At 55.2% G+C, this 24,141-nt stretch overlaps 2 protein-coding genes across 2 annotated transcripts in view; both read left to right on the forward strand.

Annotated features, from left to right (window-relative positions):
* The window catches only part of PRPF6 (pre-mRNA processing factor 6), a 44,624-nt gene extending 25,750 nt beyond the window's left edge, over positions 1-18,874 (forward strand). The window contains exons 12-21 of the mRNA XM_027623223.1: positions 5,135-5,257; positions 8,986-9,107; positions 10,796-10,934; positions 12,582-12,701; positions 13,050-13,226; positions 13,688-13,821; positions 14,541-14,632; positions 15,812-15,926; positions 17,929-18,055; positions 18,597-18,874. Coding sequence (XP_027479024.1) covers positions 5,135-5,257; positions 8,986-9,107; positions 10,796-10,934; positions 12,582-12,701; positions 13,050-13,226; positions 13,688-13,821; positions 14,541-14,632; positions 15,812-15,926; positions 17,929-18,055; positions 18,597-18,749 — 1,302 coding nt within the window. The 3' untranslated portion in view covers positions 18,750-18,874. The remainder of the gene's footprint in view (positions 1-5,134; positions 5,258-8,985; positions 9,108-10,795; positions 10,935-12,581; positions 12,702-13,049; positions 13,227-13,687; positions 13,822-14,540; positions 14,633-15,811; positions 15,927-17,928; positions 18,056-18,596) is intronic.
* Positions 18,875-18,993: 119 nt separating this feature from the next.
* On the forward strand, positions 18,994-23,559 carry C8H20orf204 (chromosome 8 C20orf204 homolog). The gene is made up of 4 exons (XM_027623242.1): positions 18,994-20,131; positions 22,549-22,824; positions 22,925-23,077; positions 23,244-23,559. Exons 2-4 carry the CDS (start codon positions 22,597-22,599, stop codon positions 23,379-23,381), a joined length of 519 nt encoding a protein of 172 aa, XP_027479043.1. The 5' UTR covers positions 18,994-20,131; positions 22,549-22,596; the 3' UTR covers positions 23,382-23,559.
* Positions 23,560-24,141: the final 582 nt, after the last annotated feature.

Below are 24,141 nucleotides of genomic sequence, written 5' to 3' on the forward strand. Positions count from 1 at the left end.
AGTATTAAGCCTTCTGATCCATGAACATGGGATGTCTTTCCATTTATTTATTTAGGTCTTCAGTTTTTTTCAACACTATTTCAGTGTATTAATATTGCACTTCTTTTGTTTTATTCCAAGGTATTTTATTATTTTTGATGCTATTACAAGTGGAATTTTAATACCGTTTTCAGGTAGTTCATTGTTGGTGTATAGAAATACAGTTTGGGTGCCTGGGTGGCTCAGTCGTTAAGCGTCTGCCTTCAGCTCAGGTCATGATCCCAGGGTCCTGGGATCGAGCCCCGCGTCGGGCTCCCTGCTCGGCGGGAAGCCTGCTTCTCCCTCTCCCACTCCCGCTGCTTGTGTTCCCTCTCTCGCTGTGTCTCTCTCTGTTAAAAAATAAATTAAAAAATCTTAAAAAAAAAAAAAAAGAAATACAGTTCATTTCTGAATATTGAGCTTGTGTTATATGATCTTGATGAAATTTAAATCATAATAAATTTTGTGGATTCTCTAGGATTTTCTGCTTATGGGATCTTGCCATCTGCCTGTTATAATCTTACCCATCCCTCCCCCGGCCTTTCTGAATGCCTTTTTATTTCTTGTCTAGTTGCCTTGGTTAGAACCTCTAGTGAAGTGTTGACTAGAAATGGGGAGAGCCAACATTGTTGTCTTGTTCCTGATCTAGTTGAATATGGTGTTAGTTCTGTAGCTCACTGATGCTCTGATCATGTTTTAAAGACTAATTCTTTTTCTCTCACCATTTTGTTTTGGATCACTTCTATGGCTTTGTCCCCAGAGTCTATTCTTTAACATCTGATCTGCCTTTTATCTCATCTAGGGGGTTTTTTTCCTCAGATCTTGTCATTTTCATTTCTAGGAATTTAATTTTGGTCTTTGAAAAATGTCTCTCGTGGGGTGCCTGGGTGGCTCAGTCAGCTGAGGTTCCTACTCTTGGTTTCGGCTCAGGTCATGATCGTAGGTCCTGGGTTTGAGCCTTGCATTGGGCTCTGTGCTTGGCATGGAGTCTGCTTGAGATTTTCTCTCTCCCTCTCCCTCTGCCCCTCCTCCCGCTCACGCTCTCTCGCTCACGCTCTCTAAAATGAACAAATCTTTAAAAAAAACTGTCTTTCACTTTTTTAATGTGAAACGTTAGATTTTTTGCTGCCTCTACCTGATATTTTGAATACATGGAACACAGTGATAACAACTGGTTTAGTGTCCTTGTCTCCTAACTCTGACGTCTGTCAGTTTGGGATTGATTCTGATACCTACGTTTCCTTTCGTTACAAGTTGCATTTTTTGTTTCTTTGCATAACTGGTAATCTTTGATTTGTTGCCAGATATTGTGAATTTTCCCTTTTTGGGTGCTGGGTATTTTAAGCATTCCTGTAAATATTCTAGACTTCCCTGTTGGGGTGCAGTGCATTACTGGAGGCAGTTCGACCCTTTGGCTCTTGCTTTGCTAGGTCGGACCCAGCAGCGGTGGATGTGGGACAGTTTAGAGCTAATTGTCCTATGGAGGTAAGACCTTTCTGTGCATTCCACCCAGTGACCTGTTTCTCCTGGGGGTTTCCAGTCAGGCTAGTGGAAACAAGCACTGTCCCTGGTCCCCTGTGAGCTCCGATCCTTTCGGATGGTTCTTTCCAAACACTCATGCTGTGTTTGGTGCTCAGTGAAGACTTTAGGTGACCCTCTGCAGAGCACAACGCCAGGGTTCTCTCTCTGTGTTGCACTATTCCTCTCTGGTGCTTGGTCCTGTGTACTGGATGCTCCTTGATCTTCTAGGGCTTGGCTCTGCCTCCTCCACTGGCCCTGCCTGGGTCCCCCTCTCTGCACCGCGGCCTGGAAAGTCTCTAAGCAGGGAGCTGGATCGACATGGGGTTCCCCTTGACTGTTTCTGTATCTCAGTCATCACACCCCTTTGTTACCCACTGTGTTCCATGTATTCAAAACATCCTCCGTTTCATGATCATCATCTGGGTTTGTGGTTGTCTCAGGAGCAGGGGATTCCGGCTGGGTCAGCAGTGTTTCTCTGGTCCTCTGAGGACTTTTGGAGGGTGATGGTGCACCTGCCAGGGCTTGCTGCTCCAGCTCTCTTGAGTGCCTTCTTGGTCTCCTTTGAGCCCTGGGAACTGTGTTGCACGCAGTAGAGCTGAGATTCCTGTGCTCCCAGAAATGCCCACCTGTCAGTTCCCATTCCTGATCCCCCTTTTGGGACGCACTTGCTTGGCCACAGCGAGTCCATTTCTTCTGCTGTGTTTCCATCTTGTCAGGACAGATGATTGCAAGAGGTGACGGTGTCCTCTCCCCTTGCTCGTTCTCACACCAGCCTCCTACAAACCCTTCATTGAGAACACTGCCCGTGTGCAGAAAAGTATAGCATGAGCTAGAATTTTTTTAAAACTTTCTTCAGATTTTGTGTTTTGCTTTTACTTCTACTAGAACGTAATGAAAAGGATCTGAATGTACATTAGTTTTACTTCAGTAATTTTAAGGTTAATACATACTTTTTGCGTGTGTGGTGTCCTGCGAAGTGTTATGACTTTCAGGTGTTTTGCCTCCTGAGCAAGTCACCGTTTACTGAGCACCCACTGTGTACCAGACTCTGCTAAATGCATTTTACCCTTGCCTTCTTACTTCCCATTTCCTATTGTTTGTGGAGCCCAGTCCAGGCCCTGAACCCACAGCTCTGCTGCAGACAGGAGCCTCCATGGCAGGTCCGGCTCAGCCCGCCTGCGCCCTTGAACCACGTCTGCATGTTTTCCTTTTGTCTCGCTGGTGCCTCTTCTTCTCCTTTCTTTGCTGGTTCTCTTTCTCCTCTTGTAATCTAAATGCCTTGGTGGTTTGGCCCTCAGCCCTTTTTTGAGACTTCTCTGTGCTTCTATGGTGATCTAATCTTCCCACATTGTCAGGAATGTAGCTTCCATGCCAGGAACCCCCAAATGTGGACTTTGCTCTGGGCGCTCCCCACGTCCTGGATCACTCCCCTCCTGCCCTACATCCCCCTGGGACATGTGACAGCACCACAGCCTGATGTGTCCGGGATGCATCTCCTGCTTTCCCCACAAAATCTACCAGTCCGGCCTAGCTCACCGCGGCAAGCAGTTTGAGTCTGTCTTCCCATCTATCCCTGGTCCAGGTACTCCTTGTCACCCAGCTGCGGCCATCCTCGGCCAGACACAGCCTCTCCTGGATGTGGCAGTGACTCCTAATGTATATCCCTGTTGGTGCTCCACCCAGTAGTCAGGGCGGTCCGTTTATTTTTTTATTTTTTTTCAAAGATCTTATTTGAGAGAGAGAGAGAGAGAGATCGCATGCACACAAGCAGGGGGGAGCGGCAGGCAGAGGCAGAGGGACAAGCAGCCTCCCCGCTGAGCGTGGAGCCCGACATGGGACTTGATCCCAGGACCCTGGGATCATGACCTGAGCCGGAGGCAGTTGCTTAACCGGCTGAGCCACCCAGGCGCCCCATCAGTCTTATTTTAAAAGGGCCGCCCCAGGGGCACCTGGGTGGCTCAGTCGTTAAGTGTCTGCCTTTGGCTTAGGTCATGATCCCAGGGTCCTGGGATCGAGCCCCACACATCAGGCTTCCTGCTTCGGCTGGAAACCTGCTTCTCCCTCTCCCACTCCCCCCACTTGTGTTCCCTCTCTCGCTGTGTCTCTCTCCGTCAAATAATCTTTAAAAAAAAAAAAAACAAATGAAAAATAAAATAAGATTGATTATATATGACTCATTCTCTGATTTAAAAGTCTCTGGGTGCCTTCCTGCCACACTGCAGTAGAACCCAGAGCTCTTGCTATGGCCTGCAAGGCCCTGAGCTCCGGGCTCGGCCATCGCCCCACTAATTTGCCACTATGCTTCCTTGCTCATTACTGGCCTTCTCATCATGCCTTCTCCTCAGGTCTTTGCTGTTGGCTCTGCTCCCTGCTTGGGATGCTTCTCTGACGCTTGTAGGGCCCCGAGGACCTCTGCGTGGGGCTTCTGTGGCCCCTTTCACATGGAGGTCCAGCTAGGGTCACCTCTGGGTCAGCATGTCCAGCATGTCTCCTGCACCCTGTTGCCCTGACCACTTACCATAAGTCTCTTCTCAGTAGAGAGAATAGGGTGGTTTCTACCCTTTCTTGTTGCAAAGAGTGCTATAAAAGTGTCCCAGTATGTAGGTTGTTTTGCACGTATGGAAACGTATTTGTAAGGTGAATTACTTAAAGTAGAATTGCTGGGTCAATAGATACACTTTTTATTTTGATGGAGAACTTGAAATTGCCCTCTGGGGGATTGTCTATTTGTGCTCCTCGGCCGTGTGCAAGTGTCTGTGTCCCCACCTTTGCCATACAAGTGTCTTGGCACACGTTCTGATGTTACTGATTTGATGTGTATAAAATGTGCTTATAAAAATTAAGAATGGCTTCTTTTCCGATGTTTAAAAGTCTCTTGTAGTTTTGTTTTCTGGAGAACTGTGTGTTTATGTCCTTTGCTTAATTGCATTTTGGTCCTTCCCTAATTGGCGTGCGAGAGACTTGAGTGACACGTTTCTGTGTCTCAGCTGTAGAACCACGACTGTCTTTTCTTTGCACATCCCAAGATCTGCTTCTGGGGCCCACCTGCCCACCTGCCTGATGGGGCAGCCTTGTGGTGGTCCTTCCTCTGGGCTTCTCTCTTACCTTCCATGTGCCAGGCTCCTCCACTCCCATCCCCCGTCTGTTTTGGTGTGAATATGTCTTTCTTTTGTCCATTTTGAATCCTGAGTTCAGACCCTCAGACCCGTGGATACAAATGTTTGTGAACTTGTCTTGATTCCTATTACTTTGGAAGTTTCTTTTGTGTAGGAACCTCTTATAGCCACTGAGTTGCTTACTACAGTACTTTGTATGCAGTAGGTGCTTATGTAATGTTTGTTGAGTGGATAGAAGCGGCTTTGTTAAGTGCTTAGGTATTTGTCTAGCATATATCTGCTTGGTGGCAGGGATGGGTACACCCGTGAACGAGCAGACCCAGTCGGGTGGGCTGTGGCGGGGCCCGACAGACATCAGAACCTTGTGTGCACACCCCACTTGCCATGCAGAGGCTCTCTCGGTCCTCATCCCATAGGAATAGTGTGCCCCCCGTCAGGCACCTGCAGCTCTGGACTATAGTCTTATGCCCCTCTTTCAGGATGCCGAGGAGTGTGACAAGGCCGGGAGTGTGGCCACCTGCCAGGCTGTCATGCGTGCTGTGATTGGCATCGGGATTGAGGAGGAAGATCGGAAGCACACGTGGATGGAAGATGCTGACAGTGTAAGTCCAGCCCAAGGGCCTGGAGTCCATCTGGGGGGGACTAGCCCGCTGTGAGTCCGGCACAGGGGCCTGGATCTCCGTCCATGGGGGGCTAGGCTGCCGTTGGAAAGTGTTTTTGATCTGCTGATTTTTGAACATAGTTGTCAGGAATCCAGTTTTCTCTTCACCCGGGTTTACCTGGGGAGCTACTCTTTGCATACCTCCTGATCTGCAGCGGTCTGGGTGAGCTGATTTTATGCTGTGGACCGGAGGCCAGTACAGAGTGGGCGCCCACAGAGCTCTCCCAGCTGTTCCCTCTCCGCACCCTCCGTGGTTGCTCTTGTAAGTTGCAGTTCGGAGAGTAGTTTCCTACTTTGAGATTATTTCCTTAGAATAGGCTTCCAGAGAAGAGAGCATGGGGTCAAAATCGATAAATATTTTAGGTACTTAATGCCTTAATTGTGGCCCTTCTTTTTTTTTTTTATCTTGTTATTTTGAAATAATTTGAGATTTATAGAAAAGTCGCAAAACTGTACAAAGAATTCTTACATGCCCTTCACCCAGACTCCCCCAAATTCGACCACTTCGCCACATCTGCCTTCTCACCCTCCAGTCGTACTCACAAACCCACATCTCTTACTTTGAACATGCTGCAGAGGGGGTGGCCCCTTTCCTCTAAGTGCTTCGGTGTGTATTTCCTTACAAGAGGGTGTTTTCCTACACAATCTCAGCACAGCTATCAGAATCAGGAAATCATATTGATACCGTACTATTATGTAATTTGCAGACCTTCCCCAAATGTCACCCATCGCCTCCCTAAGTGTCCTGTTAACAGAAGGAAAACCCCAGCTGTGCGATGATGCAGTAGCTTCCCAGGGTGACATTGTCAGGCCCTGGCGGCCCTGATATCTGCAGGAGGGCTTTGGTCTGTCTTTGTTTCTCATGAGGCTGACTGTTGTCAGGACAGGCCAGTGACTTTGTGGAGCCCCCTTGATTCAGGTCTCCGTGATGTTTCTGTACCATGGGGTTGAGGTTCTGCATCTTTGCGGGACGTTGGGTCCTCCTGGCAGGTTGTGTTGGTAGGTTTAGGTGCCTGTTCAACTCTGACCAGCTCAAGTGGCATCTCCACTGGAAGGTTATTCTTGTTCTTTGTAATTAATAAGTGTTTTATGGGGCGGCACTCTGAGACTAAACATCTGGTTTCTTGTCAAACTTTGACCTACTAGTTTGCAGGTCCGTTAATGAGGTTTTTGGCCTGTATCAGTTACTACTGTGGTATTTGCCAACCAGCGCTTTTCTAAGATCGTTTCTTCTACGTAGTATTAGTTTATCAGCGGGAATTCTACAGTAATGAAGAGCTTTCCTCTGTCCGTTATTCACATGGGTATTTGCTTCCTTACATTAGCAGAGACTAGGGATCCCGGCTCCGTTCTGTGAGTCTATAGCGCCTGCTCGCCTCACCTGTGTGGAGCCTCACAGAATCTCCTCTCGAAGGCCGCATGTGCCCTGACCCAGACCACAGGTGCTGGCCGCACCATGCATTTCCAGGGGCCTGTGGCCGACGCATGGCCTTGTGCACAGTGATATACTCCTGGTTCTTTTTTTTTTTTTTTTTTTAAAGATTTTATTTATTTATTTGACAGAGCCCGATGTGGGACTCGATCCCAGGATCCCGGGATCGTGACCTGAGCTGAAGGCAGCCGCTTAACGGACTGAGCCACTCAGGCGCCCCATACTCTTGGTTCTTTAGGGGGGACAAGACACAGGCCAACTGTGATGATTTTTAAAAGCTTTTCGTGATGTGGAGACACAAGTATAACAAATATGCTCAGTCTCTATATTGGAAGAAATTTCCTAAATACATAAAAGAATCCCAGTTCCTGGTTGTTGCGCTCCTTTTTATTCTAGATGTGGGGTTAAACACCTCACTTCTTTTTATTTTCCTTGTCTTTGACAGCATTGGAGGCCCTGGGAGTCAGGTGGAGGGCATTGCCCTATGGCTAACGGATTGTGAGAGCAGAAACCCACGAGCTGTTGCAGATCTTCTCTTTCTTTGTTGCGTCTTCCAAGTGTACCGGAGTGAGCACAGCTGTCTGTCACAGAGCTGTGCACTTCTGGAGGAAGAGCTGGAGTCCCTGTGCTTAGAAGCAGAGTGTTTTCCTGATACTCCCACGGCTCAGGGACTGGCCCAGGTCACCCACACCTGAGACCCTGGGCAAGCTGTCCCGTGATCCTGGGGGGCCATGTTAACTGTCCTCAGGACCTTGGTCAGAAGTCACAGAGAGGGGTACAGACCAGTTCGTATGGGGTCTAATCCTCACTTTTCCAGACGCTGCTGGTCAGGACTCACCCGAGGCAGGGCCCTTCCTGGTTTTTGTGGTGGTTGAGTCAGATTGAGGCCATGTGACCGAGGAGGAGCCCAGTCTGAACAAGGGGGTCTTAGCTGCGTGCCTGCTCTTTAGACTCCTCCACACCCATTTCCACGCTGGTGGTCTTTGAACAGCAGGAGGCTTCCTAGTGGTTCTCTTGGAGAATGCGGCTGTCAATCTGGGAAGTGGCCTCAGGAGGCCTAGACGCTGTGAGGCTGCCTGTCTAGTTCCATCCGTGCCGTTTGGATGATCACTGTTGCAGAACTTTGTTTCTGACACACTTCTAGTGGCTTTTCACTTCCCTCAAGACACACAGCTTCTTTCGGTACGAGAGTGCTTCCCGAGTCTGCAGCGTGTGGGAGAGCCACAGGTTTTCCTGGGCAGCCCAAGTGTGCGTCGTGAGGCTCCGTGACAACAGATCTCAGCCTGTCCTAGTGAGAGTGTCCCTGGGTGTCGTGACCATCTAGAGACATTATCACCGTAAACAGTGACTGGTTTTCTTGTGTTGCTTAATGCTAACCAGGGAATAAAATCATTCTTGAGTGAGGAAAACAGCATCTGAAGAGAATAACATGTGTTTATGGTAGGTCTGTTTGAGTGGACGGGTTTTTTCTTTTTTAAGCTGCATTTTTTATTGTGGTAAAATACACATATCCTGGGGCGCCTGGGTGGCTCGGTTGGGCGTCTGCCTTCGGCTCAGATCATGATTCCAGAACCCTGGGGTCGAGTCTCGCATTGGGCTCCTTGCTCAGCGGGGAGTCTGCTTCTCTCTCGCCCTCTGTCCCCCCACTTGTTCACTCTCTCTCCCAAATACATAAATAAAATCTTTAAAAAAAACATACACATATCCTAAAAGTTGCCTTTCCAACCACTTGGAAGGCTGTGACTCAGTGCATCCAGCGCATCCACAGTGTTGTGCAGCCAGCCCCGCTGCCTGACTCTAGAGCTGCTCCATCCCTCACGCCAGAACCCACACCCGTTCACACTCACTTGAGTGCGTGGGTGCTTGCTGTTTCTTCTTTGTAATCACGTGTGTTTTACAGATTGCTGACGACTGTGTCTTTATAGTGGAGAGTATATAGTACACCTAATTTTTAAGAAGGAACCCGTATGTGTAGTGTGTGGTCGCAGCATGCCTGTCTCACTCACCTGTGGCTGGTGTCTGCCGTTTGTCTGCACCAGTTCCTGCTGTTTGTTGAAGGCTAGCAGACAGCCCCAGGCCCCCGTGTGCTTCATATCCCCGTTCTCCAGGACTTCCCTCTCCTGGACTGTGTTTCTCACTGGGTCATCCTGTTGTGTGATTTTGAGCAGAGGTCGTCACGCCTCCTGCTCTGGTGCCGTGCTGGGCTGCCCGCTCTCATGCCTGTCTCTCTGCTCTAGTGTGTGGCCCATAATGCCCTTGAGTGTGCACGTGCCATCTATGCCTACGCCCTGCAAGTGTTCCCCAGCAAGAAGAGTGTGTGGCTGCGAGCCGCGTACTTCGAGAAGAACCATGGCACCAGGTACGTGGTTGGGCCTCAGGTGCAGGGGGTCACTCTCCACCTCTGTGTGTGCATTGACCCTCTGACTGCAGGTTGGACAGAGCTGAATTTAAACCTCATGTCCCCACAGGTGGGCGAGGGCCTGAATTTGAGATCCAGTTCTCTGTGATGAGGGGCGGGGGCTTCTACAACATGTGAGACTGTGAGATCTGTCTTGATGGCTCCTTCTGCCATAAGGTCATCACTGCTCTATAGCTGAGAGACTGAGACACCGAGGGTGTCTGTGCAGCAGAACCTGCAGCTGAGCTGGTGGATGCCCGGTGGCCCAAGGGTGCCTGGGGCGAGGCAGGGGCCTGAGGCCCCACGTCCGTGCTAGGACTGGCTTTAGCAGTATGGGCGGTGTGGCGTCCGGCCCAGGCAGGCATGGTTTTCATTTAAGCTGGGCTGACTCTGGGTTTGGGCTAGTTTTGTGCTCTGAGGAGGTCCTTGACAGTTTTCTCTAATTGTATTCTTTAATTGAAAAAACCTTTTGGGTCTGCCTTATTGGCTGTAACTGCTGATTAAATTAGGTGTTGCAATTTCTGGTGTTCAGGGGGTGCCTCTTCAGGGCACCAGGCCCATGTTGCTGTATGCACCCTCTGCCTGGGCCCTCCGCTGCCCTTCGCTGTGCTAGGGTGAGGTGAGGGGGGCAGGGCTTGCTGATCTCTGCAGGGCTTCTGCTGGGAGCACACCGAGGCTCTGCTTCTTTCCTTTCCTGGTGTTGCTGAATCTCAGTCTGCTCAGGGTGTCTGTCCTTATGTGTTGCTGAGGCTCCTGTCTCCTCCCCACTCCCACCATCTGGTTTGGTGTTTGGGAATTAACTCCCTTGGGGATGCTTTGAGATGACTCTGCTGGCTCACCCCTGTGCAAGTTCACCTGTGACAGTCCAGGTACGGAGCAGGGCCTCTCCTGGAGACTGTGGTTTGTGGATGTGCCTCACTGGCACTGCTACCCTTGGTCCCTGGTCTCGGGACCATTCCCTCCCCGTCTCTGGCACCCTTCCCATCCAGCTGACTCATGGAATGGAATGGCGAGAGGAGGTGGGGCGCTATGGATCTGGGGTCCTGGTTCTGCTGTTGCCTGGGAAGCATGGTGTGTGCTCTCTCGGGCTTCACTCCACACAGAGCGAGTCCTTCGTCTTGCTGTTGAGGCCCAAAGAGGTCATCTGTGCCAGGTGCTGCAGCAGAGGGGTGGTGGCCACATGAGGGTTGGGGGCTTCATACCTGATACCCAGGCTGGCGGTATTCTTGCTCAGTAGTGACCAGAATAATTTGTTTCCAATAAGGCAATTTCTTTGGATACCGAAAATAGGTTCTGGGTCATAATCTTTATCGGCGGATCTGTGGTTATAGATGAAAAGAGGTCTCCTGTCACCCAGACCGTGAAGTTATCATTCCCCTCAGGACACATGGCCATAAAAGGGCCCCTGAGAAGTCCCTCCATCAGGCTTAGCCACATAACAATGCCTTGCTTTGTAGCACCCTCTTCAGTAGTTGATTTTAGAACCTTTATGAAGAGAAAAGATTTCCCCACACTCTCCCCATTGTAAAATCTGGTAAATCATTTATAGCACCGAACTTTGGAGCAGTTAACTATCTTTTCAGCACCCACGCTGAGGCTGTGAGCACCCTGCATGCTCTGGGTGGTGACTGTGGCCCCCTGTCTTCCAGGGAGTCCCTGGAAGCGCTGCTGCAGAGGGCCGTGGCCCATTGCCCCAAAGCGGAGGTGCTGTGGCTTATGGGCGCCAAGTCCAAGTGGCTAGCAGGGGATGTGCCTGCGGCGAGGAGCATCCTGGCTCTGGCCTTCCAGGTGGGTTGAGGGGTCAGCGGGGCTGCAGGGGGCGTGTGCACTTGAACCCCGACCCAGTGCCTGTTGGGGACTGAGGGCTCCAGAGTGCATGTGCCCTCAAGCCCTCCCCCTGCTCATTGATGGGAGCTGACCTAAGAGAGGGGATGTGTGTGGTCAGAATGCACCGAACTTGGGGTGCTTTACAGGCAGCTGGGGTCCTGAGGGGTTCCAAGAGTGGGAGAATGGCCAGCTGGTGGACCTGCCTTGTGGTAATGGCCACTCACTGTAACCACAGGCCACATGTTCCAGAGCAGAGAACATAGGGCCAATGGGTGATATTGCCCAGCAGTCGCCAGACACCGTTTCCCCACATAAGAGCACAGTGACAACCTCTTTCCTATGTGGAAATTCGATGGTCAGTCCCTGCACTCTGCACGTGGGCCACCGGCTGCAGCCAGGCCTCGTAGGTGGCTGGAGTCGCACCCAGCCAGGCTGACGATGGCTGACGTCATGAGCTGGGCAGTATGAGTGTTAGTAGTTTGCAGCATACTTAATTCTGTGAAATTTTCATTCCAGGAGAGTTAACGTACAGTGTTATGTTCGTCTCAGGAAGTGTGCGACATAGTGATTCAACACTTCGATGGGTTACTCAGTGCTCACAGCATAGGTTGTTTTTTGGGTTTTTTTTTATTTGACAGAGAGAGACACAACAAGAGAGGGAACACAAGCAGGGGGAGTGGGAGAGGGAGAAGCAGGCCTCCCTCGGGGCTTGATCCCAGGACCCCGGGATCATGACCTGAGCCAAAGGGAGATGCTTAACTGGGCCACCCAGGTGCCCCACAGGTTTTTATACACTGTTGAGTGCAGCATAAATGTCAGTCTGCTGTTGCAACCCTGACGAGCATAATAATAAAGTCTGTCCTTCCTTGAGTAAATGCCGCGAGAGGGATTGTATCTGGCCTTTGGCTTTCTGCTGTCCGTTGGAGGACAGCCACATGTTGAGGATGCTGCTCCTCTCTGGCTCACAGCGTCTCCTGCCATCTGCCTGGACATTGCTGCTTGTCCCCAACACCCCCTTCCAGGTGGCTCTCCTCTCCCTGACAGTCACCCAGGGGATGCCTACCAGGTCTATGATGCAGCCAGGCAAGTGTGGCCAGTGGGTGGCTGTGCTTTCAGGAGGCCGTGAGGATACCACCCCTGTGTCTGCTGGATTCTGGGTTGCATGTGGCCCAGTCCTACCCCGTGGGAGCCCTCCACACCATTGGTGATGCCCTTGGCATCCTTCTTTCCTGCTCCCGTGGACACACTGAGATGGCTGGTTTTCCTTGTCACCAGGCTTGGGAGAGGATTGGGTGTGGCAGATCCACACGGGTCGTTTTGAGAGGTCCCTGGGGCTTAGAGTGGGCCCTGGGGAAGATGGCTCTGCCACTGCCGGTGTTGTTGCCTGGGCGCCTAGAAAATGCGCTGGCTGGTTTTCAGGCGGGTCAGCATTCTTGGGCTGGACCCGACTTTGTCAATCTGTTAGCCCTGGAAGTGCTTGGATCACACTGTCCTGCAGCAGAGGGGGCCCCGGCCCCATGCCCAGGCTGGCTGCTTTTGATTAAGTGTAACCTAGCCCTGGCCACTTTGTTCTGATCCCCTCCTGACACTGTTGCTCTCTCCCTCCAGGCCAACCCCAACAGCGAGGAGATCTGGTTGGCTGCTGTGAAGCTGGAGTCAGAGAACAATGAATATGAGCGAGCCCGGCGGCTGCTGGCCAAGGCGCGGAGCAGTGCACCCACTGCCCGGGTGAGCAGGCTGCCTGGGTCTCATGGGGTCCCCAGGGCCTGTGGCGTCAGGAAGCTGTGAGGTGCCCACTAAAGCCTCGGTACACTAGGCTTGTTGGTTCATCCTTGACTTTGACACGTGTTTGTGTATTTAGGCCCCCATCTTGTTGCAGGGGATGCAAAACAGCTTACGAAAGTCTGTAAAACATGGTGGGGCAAATGACATTTGAGGGGAGCTATGGTGTGAAGCCTGTGTCCTCCTGGTGCAGGTGCCTGTCCTGGCTGGGCCCAGTGCTAGAGGTGGTCATGCTGTCCAGACAGATGGTGGGGGTGGGGGCGGGGGCTGCCTGACAGCGTGTCTGCCTCGCAGGTGTTCATGAAGTCTGTGAAGCTGGAGTGGGTGCTGGGGAACATTGCAGCAGCCCAGGAGCTGTGTGAAGAGGCACTGAAGCACTACGAGGACTTCCCCAAGCTGTGGATGATGAAGGGGCAGATTGAGGAGCAGGAGGAGCTGATGGAGAAGGCTCGGGAAGCCTACAACCAGGGGGTGAGCCTGTGTCCTTGGCTGCAGCTCAGAGCTTCCCCTTGCAGACGGAACACCTGGCCCTGGGGTGCCATCTGTCCCCCCTTGTATGGGAATTGGAGGCCTAGGGGTCAGTGACTTGCTTAGGCCCCAGCAGGGCCAGACCCTGGTCCCCTCACTCAGACCTGTGCTTTTCCTTCTGCAGAGCCTTATGCACTGCACTCAGTGAAGCGTGGTTACAGCTCACCTCATGTAAGGGCTGCTGTGTATGCTCCCCATACGCACGCGGGCACACACAGCCGTGTAGTTGGCACACACGTACGTGTGGCATGGCCATGCACATAAATCTCCACACCCAGATGTGAAACGGGCAGGTCTCTATGGACGCAAGCATCCCCTACTCTCCCGGCCTGAGGAGCTGGCCGCAGCTGTCACAACCCCTCCCTGACACCAGCCGAGCGCTCTCTTGTCTTTGTTGGCTGCAGTTGAAGAAATGTCCCCACTCCACCCCTCTGTGGCTTTTGCTTTCTCGGCTGGAGGAGAAGGTTGGGCAGCTGACCCGAGCTCGGGCCATTTTGGAGAAGTCTCGCCTGAAGAACCCAAAGAACCCGGGCCTGTGGTGAGTCCTGGCAGACCCAGCTCACCCCTCCGACGGGCTGTCCTCCCTCAGTTGTTCACGAGGAGTCCTTTGTGCAGCAGTGTTTCCAGCTCAGGCTCCGTGGGAAACATGGCAGGTGCTGTCCATGAGGAAGCACGGTTCCTGCCTTGGGAGCGTTCAGCCCGGACACTCAGACGGGCCTGTAGATAGTTGGATGCAGCTTAATTTGTGCTCTGGTAGAAGGTGCCCAGGGGAGCCAGGAGCTAACAGTGGGGGATCGGGGATGGATGAAGCCAAGAAGGTAGACCCCACAGAAGAGGTCACATCTAGACGAGGCTTTAAGGGATGAACACGAAGTTGTCAGGTGAGGATGGTGTTCTGTCCATAGGAAACAGCTTGCGGAGAGGTGCCGTGTAGGGTTCATGGTGTCAGAGCTGGGGTGTGGTGGTTGCCAGAGGAGACCTCAGAAAGATGGGCAGGTCCTGGATGCTGCTGACATGGTGCTCATTGTTCCAGTGGTGACAGCATGCCAGCCGGACCTCGTCCTGCACGTGTTTACCCGCACCTGCATGGTGTCAGGGTCCCAGGCCTCCTCACTTCTCTGGCGGATGGGCTCTGCTTGGCAGCGCAGGGAGCTCCAGCCACGGGGGCTTCCCAGGAACTTCTGGGACTGTAGCTAGGCTTGTCCTTGGGCTTCTGTGCATGGGTGCTGGACCTGCCCTGTGGGCCCCATTCCTCAGGTTGGAGTCTGTCAGGCTGGAGTACCGTGCAGGGCTGAAGAACATTGCCAACACGCTCATGGCCAAGGCGCTGCAGGAGTGCCCCAACTCCGGTAAGCGGCTTCCTGGCTTCCCAGACTCGGCAGGCAGTGGCACTTCCTGAGGGAGTGGATCTCAGGGTTCAAACGTGCTATGAAAGCGTTTTGTTTGTGAGAATTTTAGCTCTGCTTGGTCTTTCAGACATTTGAGTTACGTCTCCAGTCTCGTTGTGGGGAGTTTGACTTCGTGTTCTGATGCGCCCCCATTACTTTTTCTTCTGAAACTTAATTTCCATTTTCTTACCCTGCATCTAAACATACATGTATCATGAACATATTTGGAGTTAAAAAAAAAAAAAAGGATATTAAAAATCACCTATAGGGGCGCCTGGCTGGCTTAGTCGGTGGAGCATCCAACTCTTGATCTCTGGGTCGTGAGTTCAAGCCCCACGGTGGGTGTAGAGATTACTCAGGAAAAAAAAAAAATCACCCATAAGCCCACTACTGAGAAATTGTTACTTTTTGCTTATTTGTATTCTTACAGCTTGTGTTACTACACACAATGGAAGTCCTAGTGTGTTTAGTGTTGTGCCTTGTAAAGCTGAAAGCTTTGTTTTGTTTTTTTGAGATTTTTTTTATATGAGACAGAGCAAGAGAGAGAGAGCACAAACAGGGAGAGCGGCAGGGAGAGGGAGAAGCAGGCTCCCCACTGAGCAGGGAGCCCGATGTGGGACTCAGTCCCAGCACCCCAGGATCATGACTTGAGCCGATGGCAGGTGCTTCACCATCTGAGCCACCCAGGTGCCCCTAGAGCTGAAAGTTTTGTGAGAATTTTCCATTATCATCAAATCTTCAAGAAAGTAAATTTTTCAGTGGCTTCATGGAATGTAGCAGTGTGGGTATGCCGGAAGTATACCACTCCCCTGTTGGTCAATTTTAATCTTTACTAGCATTTCTGATTGTTTTGTTCTAATAAATCCTTGGATGTGGAATTACAGAGTTGGTGGGAGTGAACCTTGTAGGTTTGGGGTTCTTCCAACCCAGTCACCACCTGTGATGGTCCGGCCTGTGCCATCAGGGCTGCTGTGTGGCAGGCAGGCCCTGTGGGCAGACATGTGGGAGGTCATAGCCATGGTCAGAGGACGCCCCGGGTTAGAATCTTAGCAAGCCCCTCTCGGGGTAGCCTGCACATGGACAGGCCACTTCTGAAAGCAGAGGTGGGGTCTGAGTTGTGCTCTTACGTCTGAATTGCAGGTGTCCTGTGGTCTGAAGCCATCTTCCTTGAGGCAAGGCCCCAGAGGAAGACCAAGAGCGTCGATGCCCTGAAGAAGTGTGAGCATGACCCCCATGTCCTCCTGGCTGTGGCCAAGTGAGTGGGGGCATCCTCGTGGGGTTGCTGACCCTGGAGACCTGATGGAATCTCTTAGGGTCCTTGGCCACCAAAGCTCCATGATAAAGCACTTTTGCTTTGACCCAAAGCAGGCACATCTCCAGGCAGAGGCCATGCAGACCTATGCTGCCCCAGTGGCCTGGGCTGTCCCTGACCCACAGACAGGCAGCTTCCTGTGGGCCTGGCCCTCCTTTCCTCCGTCCTGGGCTCCTTCTGATGGGAGTGCTCTGTCTGTGGCACTTTTCAGTCTACACCTACACGTGTCCTAGGTTGTAAGAAGGAAACTTGCTGATGTTGGTCCACACAGAATTGAAGTAGTAAGCAAAGCAAAGGGCTCTAAGCAAGGAAGTTGTTTTTCTTGTGTGAAAGTGAGAAAGCAGACATTTTCACCTTGGTGACCTCAGGGACAATCCAGGGTCTGTCGGTCAGGCCCAGTCAGCCCGCCTGGGGGTGCAGAGATGTATGTCCTGGAGACCATCGTTCCTTTAGGGTGCATGATCCCAAGAGCAAGAGGAGGTCAGCCAGTGACCTCACACCATCAGCTCGAGTGTCGGGGGCTGGGTCAGGGGCTCTCTGGGGAGGCATGTGGTGTGCGGGGTGTGGGAGGGAGCTCGGGGCCTTGGGAAGATTGAGTGACGTTGTGGTCGTTGCATGGAGGGCCTGAAAGCAGGATGGGGGTTGGGTGTGTTGAGAGGAGGCTGGGAGGGGACCGGTGTGTTTGAGGTGGAGGGTCATCAGGAAGAGCCTTGGCTGGGCTCCTGGGACTGCTGCTCAGGCCTCACCTTGGGGAGGCGGCACGTGTGGCCCAGGAGCTCCCGTGTGCTGCTCTTGCTGGCTGAGCAGGAGTCGCCCCCCCCCCCCCCCCCGCCACAAGGTATGCCCAGATGGCGTTGGCCCCACTTCTCAGGTCCTGCAGGACACCCCCTCACCAGCTGCTGCGAGGCTCCCCACCGGCTCCTGAGGCCCAGCTTGGGCCCGTCTGGGGCCCCCTCCCTCCTGCTCTGGGCTTCCGCCTCCCAGAATGACTGTTATGTATGACACTCTGATAGGGTGGCCATAAAACCTCGTAAAAGGCTTTGCTAAAGTAAATAAGTCACTCTTTGCTGTTCCCAGGTTGGTGTTCTGTGTACCTGCTATCTGGGTTTGTGCTCTTTAAGTCATAGTTTATCTAACACCAAGCAATTAAGAATACCACAAGGCTTAAAAAACAATCAAGCTATCAGGGCATGAAATCACTCCTTGTTGTAACTGAGACCAGCCCAAGCAGCTGCCCTGAATGGCGGGTTCGTTGTGCGGGGGCTGCTTTGGTGCCTGTAGCTACGGGGCCGGGGGAGCCCTGGGCTGTCAGCGGGTCACCCCACCGCCCTTCCCACCTCCTGCCTTCACCGGTGTGTTGGGGAGGGTGCTTATGGGTCCTTCATTTGGTTTCTGACCGTCCTCACTTGTGGCTTCTAGCCCGGGCCTGGGTTTTGGGTGTCTGTGTCTGCTGTGGGTCCAAGTTCCTGGTACTGACCCGAGGCCTATCTTGTCAGTGTTGGCTGGGTTCTGCTGGAGGCTGCCAGGGGTGGGCAGAATGATCTAGAAGGTATCTGTTGAGCAGGTTGAAACTTGACTTTTTCTGATCAAAGTCTTAATGGAGTTTGAAGTTCTTGCTCTATGTGGACTTTTTAAGAAAGAGCTGTTTAGACCCTTGAAGGACAGTTGCAGGTTGGTGACCTGGAGTGACACCCAGGGAGCCAGGCCCCATTCCTCGGCCCTCCTGTTGGGAGCCCAGGGCCTCACCAGGGAGAGGAGAAAACTCTGTGCTGGCCGCAGCAGGGGCTGGGCTCACCGTCCACCTCTCGCACGGGTGAGCAGCAGCCAGAGGAGGCCAGGGCTGGGCCACGCCCAAGGCCTCTGTGGCTTGTGCTGGCCAGCACCCCTCAGGCACCGTGAGATGGGGCCACTTACTCTGGGTCCCTGCACCGATGCTTCTGGACAGGCTCTTCTGGAGTGAGCGGAAGATCACCAAGGCCAGGGAGTGGTTCCACCGCACAGTGAAGATCGACTCGGACTTGGGGGACGCCTGGGCCTTCTTCTACAAGTTTGAGCTGCAGCACGGCACAGAGGTGAGGTGTTGCATACGGCGGCTGGTGACTGGGGTGTGGGATCACTATAGAAATGGGGGTGGGGTGGGGTTCAAGCCCTGAGGATTGGCCTTGTGCCCCGGCGAGTTCTGTCCTGCTCCACACGAGCCTGGGGGTGGCGTGCGGGGGAGCCTGGGCAGCAACCACCCACATTCCCCCCCCCGCCAGTGCTAAACATTGCTAGAATTGTGCTCATGGGGTTGGGGATGGCCAGGCTGTCCTGGGATCCCCACAGGAACTGTGGAATCTGGGCAACTCCTTGTTCAGAGAAGGCAGGCTCGGGGCACTCGTTTGAGGCAGAGACGTGGGGGCTTGACTTGGCTCAGCATCTGTGTGCTGAAGCTAGCTCCTGGGAGGGTCCGCGCAGTGGGGCTTGCCCCCTGGAGGAGGGACTGTCTCAGGAATACATCTGAAAGACAACTCTACCCCCTGCCTGCCCGGGGCTGTGGTGAGTGTGGTGGGGTGAGCAGGAGGGGCCACCTGGGAGGAGCCCTGACTCAAATGCCCGCTGGTGCCTGCTCAGGAGCAGCGGGAGGAGGTGAGGAGGCGCTGTGAGAACGCCGAGCCCCGGCACGGGGAGCTGTGGTGTGCTGTGTCCAAGGACATCGCCAACTGGCAGAGGAAGATTGGGGAGATCCTCGTGCTGGTGGCTGCTCACATCAAGAACACCTTCTGAACGTCCAGTCCCTGTGGGGCACGGTCCTCGGGACAGCACGTGGAGGAGTGCGTGATAGTGAGGGGTGGGGTGGAAGGGGTCCTGAGTTGTCCATCTTGCTCTTTAATTAAACGTTTTCCAGGTAGCGTGTCCGGGTGGTGCCCTGCTGGTTTCCTCCGCGCCCTCGCCCCACCAGGAGCAGACTCGCTTGTGGTCCCGGTGGGCTCACCGGGGTTCTGGTTCTCAAGGGGGCCACTTGCAGACAGCCTGTATCCCGCAGAGAAAGCCTCCTTGGGACTCTGTGAGGAGGACCTGGGCAGCTCCTGTTTTGGGAACAGCTGGGATAGGCTCTCCTGGTGACCCTCTGGGTGGGGGGCATTGCATAGGTCTGCCCACCGGGGAGTGCACACAGCAGGCTCAGCTTCCTAGAGTGCCTCCCAAAGTGTGTTGCTACGGGGTCACTGGGAGGCTCCTTGGGTGTGCGTTCGTGTGTTCAAGGGAAATGTTACTGGAAGAGATTTTCTCACATTTGCACGTGAATTTATTTTTGCTAATTTATAATCAGTTTTGTTCTAAAGCACTTGTAACTGCCCTCATCCCTGGATTGACAAATGCATAACCTGGGAAGCGTATTTTCACTGTGGACGTTGTGTGAGGACAAAGTCCTTCCTTAGGCTGTGGACCTCTGTATGTGTGTCGGGCTGGAAACCAGCGGATCCTCTTAGAAGGGTTGTGTTGGCCTCAGCTGCAGGCATGTGGCCAGAGGCCATGGGTTGCCGGGAGGCCGTGGGCCAGGGAGAGGAGATGCTACTTATTCCATGTGGTGTGGAGAAGAGTAAGCTGGCCGCTGTCCTCACATGTTCATGTACAAGAAGATTCCAGAGCGGCCCCTGGGTGCCTCTGGGTGTCCCGTGACACCGATGAGGGGGCCTGTGGTGGGGCTCAGTCACTGACCCACGGCTCGGCCCTCCCCAGGCAGCCCAGGTTGGGGAGCGCTTGCCTCCACGGCAGCATCCAGGGCACGGGCAGCTTTGCCTGGAGAGGGCAGGCCCTGCCAGGTCCACCTCTGACATTCTGGGAGCCACAAGGACACTGCCAGCCCAGAGCGGGCAGCAGACCATCCGTGTGGCCTGGATCCCACTCACAGACTGTGGATCTGGAAATGCTTCCTCTGCTTCTCACCCTGAGTTGGGCTAGGCCTGAGAAGTGGTGCCAGGAGGCTCACGGGGTCTTCACTGAGCCTTAGAGGAGTCTCCGTTGATCTCTCGGAGGAGACGGGAGGGATCCTGCCTGTTACACTGAAGAGGGAGTCCTGAAGCTTTGAGGAGCTTGAAAACCAGCCCGTTCCTATACAGACATAGAAACCAAGGCCCCTGCAGGAGCAGTGACTCGGCCACAGTCAGGTGAGGCCTTCTGCGGAGCCCTTGGAAGGTTCTGGAGCATCTGGATCATCTAGTGTGAATGTCTTCTCCTTGGCGTGGGGTTATTTGCTCTAAGGTGGGGAAACTGCTTTCCTCTCTGGGAAAAATGAACCTTAGCTTTTCTTCACTGACATTTCTTCGGTTCCAGCTCAAGGCAAGTTGGCTTCTGGAGGCTGCCCTTGTTCTGAGGTGCTGGTTGTGGGGGTGACCCCCCCGGGCACTGCCAGACCAGGGGTGTGGTGGCCCAGCTCCCCGAGAGCCTGCTTGGGCAAGTGGCCATGACCTCCCCCAGCAGAAGACCCCCTCAGCCCAGGAGGCCTGAGCGGCAGGAGGAGCCTGGGAAGTCCCGCGCCTGGGACCTGCTGGGGCAGGACCCCCCCCCCCCCCCGGACGTCAGGGTGCGGGGCCTGGTGGCTGTGGCAGGGCTTAGGTCCAGCTCACCTGGGAGCCAGGTTCCCAGAAGGGGCAGTACCTACTGACCACTGGAGGGGTGCAGACAGGCAGGTCCCTGGCCTCTTCTGGCTACCCCCCTGCCACCAGCTGGATCCTGCCCTGCCCACCGGACACCCCACCTCCTCCTCAACAGTGCATATCTTCCTGGGGCTGATGGCTTAATCTGAGACCCACTGGATGGGAAGAGAGCCCGCAGCTGCTGGGCTCCAGGGTCAGGTTAATTGAAGAAGCAATTGGATAGGAGGTGGGGAGAGGGAGGGTTAGGGCTGGGATCCTGGGGCCTCCCTCCTGCTCCCTCCCTCCTTTGCTCAGAGGAGCCAACTTCAAAAGCCTTGTCTGCCTGCCGCCAGCCTGCCCTGCTGCAGCCTGTCCTGGGAAGCCCTGTTGGCCAGGCTTGGAGCAGGAGGACCTGGAGTGGCAGCCACACTCCCTCCCTACCTGGGGACCCAGGATCATGTGCAAGGCCCACTGGCGGGAGTGAGGGAGGGCCTTGCCCTGAGAGGCCCATGGTGAGTGGCATTGGGCCATTGGGGAAGGGGCTCACCCACGGCCGCAGAGGGTCTGGGAGTGAGCATATCCCAGGGGAGGCTGCATGACCTTCCGTGCCCTACTGGGAAATCCCCCTCGGTTCCCGTCACCTTGGCCTGGCCCTGGTGCTCTTGTCTGTTCTTCCCGGCAGTGGGGGGAGGGGGAAGGGGGTCTGCTGGGCCGTCCTGGTGCCAGGGCTGCCCCGACTGGGCTGGGAGATGGGCAGGCCTTCCGAGGAGCACCTGGGCAGCCCTCCTACCCCATGGGGCTCTCTCTCCAGCACCCACAGCTCCTGCTCTGGCTGTGACCTCTGACCTGCCGGGCATGCCTGGGGGCAGGTTTGAGGAGGGGCTACAGCAAATGGCATCTGCTCCTCCTGCCAGTGCTGCACCCCAGGTCTCTGTGCTGGTTGGGGTGCTGCTCGGTCAGGCTCCCCTCCTGGGGCTGGGAAGCGGAGTCGAGTCCTGCGTCTCGCTGGCTTCACATGATTAATTTTCCAGTCGCTGTTTGACTCCAGCCGGGGTGCCTGAGGGTGGGTGTGTGGCCCAGGGTCTGGGAACTAGCTGCTCTCTCTCTTTGATGTTGGGGCTTCTCGGTGGGGGTGGGCTTCTCCCCAAGCCAGTCCCTTCTGGAGGGGGAGGCCTGTAGAAGGACTGTCCGGTGGGGCACCAAGTGGCCCCTTCCTCCCTTGTCCCTGGGGGTTTCCCCAAGCCTTCCCCTCCCAAAGGGGTGTGGCCTTGAGCTCTGAGCCCTCATCCCTGTCCTGGCGGGAGTGAGGGAGGGCCTCACTGGAGGCTGAGGGGGGGCTGGAGGTGCAGGGGTACCCCATTTCCCATGGCTGTGAGAGCTGCTGGTGGCAGATCCATTGATGAGTGGGAGCAGGTCAGTTCTGCCCCTGCTGTGGGGACCCAGAAGTGAGCAGTGTTCTGGGGAGCAGAGGGTGCTCCTCAGGAAGAGAGCCTGGCTCTGGTGGGGGTTGTGTCAGGGAAGTGTGGGGATGAGGTAGGGCACGGCCAGGGGAGAGGCCGTACCCCTAGACCGAGGTCAGCCCTGCCCCACAGTCTTCTGGACTCTTGGCCCGGTGCTGCTGCCGCTGGAGTGCCCTGTCTCCTTCCTGGCCCTTCAGGGCTCAGTGGGCCTGCCTTCCCAGCCACTCCCCCCACCCCATATCATTCACCCCACGGATCTCTGCCTCGAGTGTTGAGCTGTCTGGTTTGCAGGCCTGCTGTCTATCCTTCCTCTGCTCGGTCCATGCCTAGATCATGAACGGCACCGTGACCTCTCCATTTTATACCAGCTCAGAGATTCCCTGGTGGTTGTCTGGGGGGCTGTCCAAAGCAAACTGCCTGAGGGCTTGCTATAGGGGAGGCCCCTTCCCCAGGCCTGAGCACCCCATCCTGACGCAGTGTCCCTTCCAGGTGCCTCCCAAGCCTGCACTCTGGGCGCTCCTGCTGGCTCTGCTGGGGATGGCCCCTGGCCAGGCAGGGCTCCGCACCTGCAGCGTCCCTGACGTGCTCCACCACTACCGAGCGGTCATCTTTGAGGACCTGCAGGCCGCTGTGAGGCAGGGTGGGCCAGGGGCACAATGGACTGGGCCAGGCTCCCAACACCTCCATTTCATTCAGAAAAACCTGACTGGACCTGCAGCCCCTGGATGGCGGGGTCGGGTGGGAGCTTCCTGCAGTGCCCAGAAGGTATGGAGGAGACGCCCCCACCCGTGCCCTCTGGTCCCCTCTCGGGGCCTCCTCATAGGGCTCTTCCCCCAGCCTCCAATTTCCTCCCTTCCTTCCCCAGGAGCACAGTATCCTACTGTCCATTGCGTCCCTGGGTCGGACCCTGCGCAGGGTGGTGGCCCGGGGCCGCCGCGGGGCACTGGAGAAAGCAGCGTGGACCGTAGCCTTGCGCACCGAGGCGGTGATGCGGCGCCACTGCTGGATGCTGCGCCAGGTGTGCGGGGCCGGACCCAGCTCCCTCCCCTCCCACAGGTTCCCCCCCACCCCCCACTGAGCCTCCCGTAGCCCCGCGGTGTCGCCATCTGGGAGCTGCAGGGGTTCGACGCAAGCTTGTGGGGGTAGGGACCGTGGGCACTCGCTGACCGTCCCGTTCCCAACAGCGGAGCCGGTGGCCCGAGAGGCGCCCTCCCCGGCGTCGCGGCAGCCGGAGGAGGCTCCTACTGCGCGCCCTGGACGCCGTCGCCACCTGCTGGGAGAAGCTCTTCGCGCTGCGCGCGGCGGCCACGGAGGGCGCCTAGCGCGCTTCCTGCGCGGGCCCGAGAACAGCCGGCGGGGCCGCGGAGCCTGGGAACGAGCTTCGTTAGGTGACGACCGCGTTCTCTCCCTCTTGGCTCACCGCTGGGTCCCGGCCCCTCCCTTGTCGGAGCCCGCGCTCCTCGGAGGGCCCTAGACCTGGAGGTGATGCTCCGGGCGCCAAGCCAGGACTCAATAAACTGCTGGTGCTGCGGTCTGGTCTTCTTCCCTTCGCCTGCTGGCCGCGAGGCCGGCCGCCCCCGGATCTGCGCCTCGGCGGGGAGCGGGCGCCGGGGGGCGACACGGCACCTGCTCGGGGAGCCAGCCTTACCCGCCACACCTGGACGAGGACGAGGGCGCTGCGCTCCCAGCCTTGGGCAGCAGGGGGCGGCTCGGGACCCTGGATGGGACTCCCCTTGTCAGTGGGCAGCTCCAGGCTGAGGGCGGGGTGGGGGGTGGGGGCTCTAGCGGGCCCTGAAATATCCGGTATCCGTCCTGCTCCACTCTGGAATGGGGGAAGGGGTGGACATGGAGGGGAAGGGAAGGCTGAGCTTTGTGAATTCAGAGCAAAACAACCGGATAAAGGAAACGGGCCTGAAGGGAAGCCAGAGTCGCTGGCCCTGGCTGCAAGTGGGGCCAGGCCATTTCCTGTGGCCCTGGGAGGGGTGGCCACTGCCCCATCTGTGGACCCGGACAGGCTGGTCAGGGATCCACTGTCTCGTGCTCTAGGACGCTATGTTTGTTGGCAGGGTGCGGGGCTGACCC

This window comes from Zalophus californianus, chromosome 8, assembly GCF_009762305.2.
Source record: "Zalophus californianus isolate mZalCal1 chromosome 8, mZalCal1.pri.v2, whole genome shotgun sequence".
In the NCBI taxonomy this organism is placed as follows: domain Eukaryota; kingdom Metazoa; phylum Chordata; class Mammalia; order Carnivora; family Otariidae; genus Zalophus; species Zalophus californianus.

What these genes read in the sequence shown, in the direction of transcription:
- C8H20orf204 (XM_027623242.1), top strand. Translation starts at nt 22,597, where the DNA reads ATGGCCCCTGGCCAGGCAGGGCTCCGCACCTGCAGCGTCCCTGACGTG. An exon ending in CTTCCTGCAGTGCCCAGAAG is followed by an intron (nt 22,825 to 22,924) that starts GTATGGAGGAGA and finishes TTCCTTCCCCAG; the next exon opens with GAGCACAGTATCCTACTGTC. An exon ending in ACTGCTGGATGCTGCGCCAG is followed by an intron (nt 23,078 to 23,243) that starts GTGTGCGGGGCC and finishes CGTTCCCAACAG; the next exon opens with CGGAGCCGGTGGCCCGAGAG.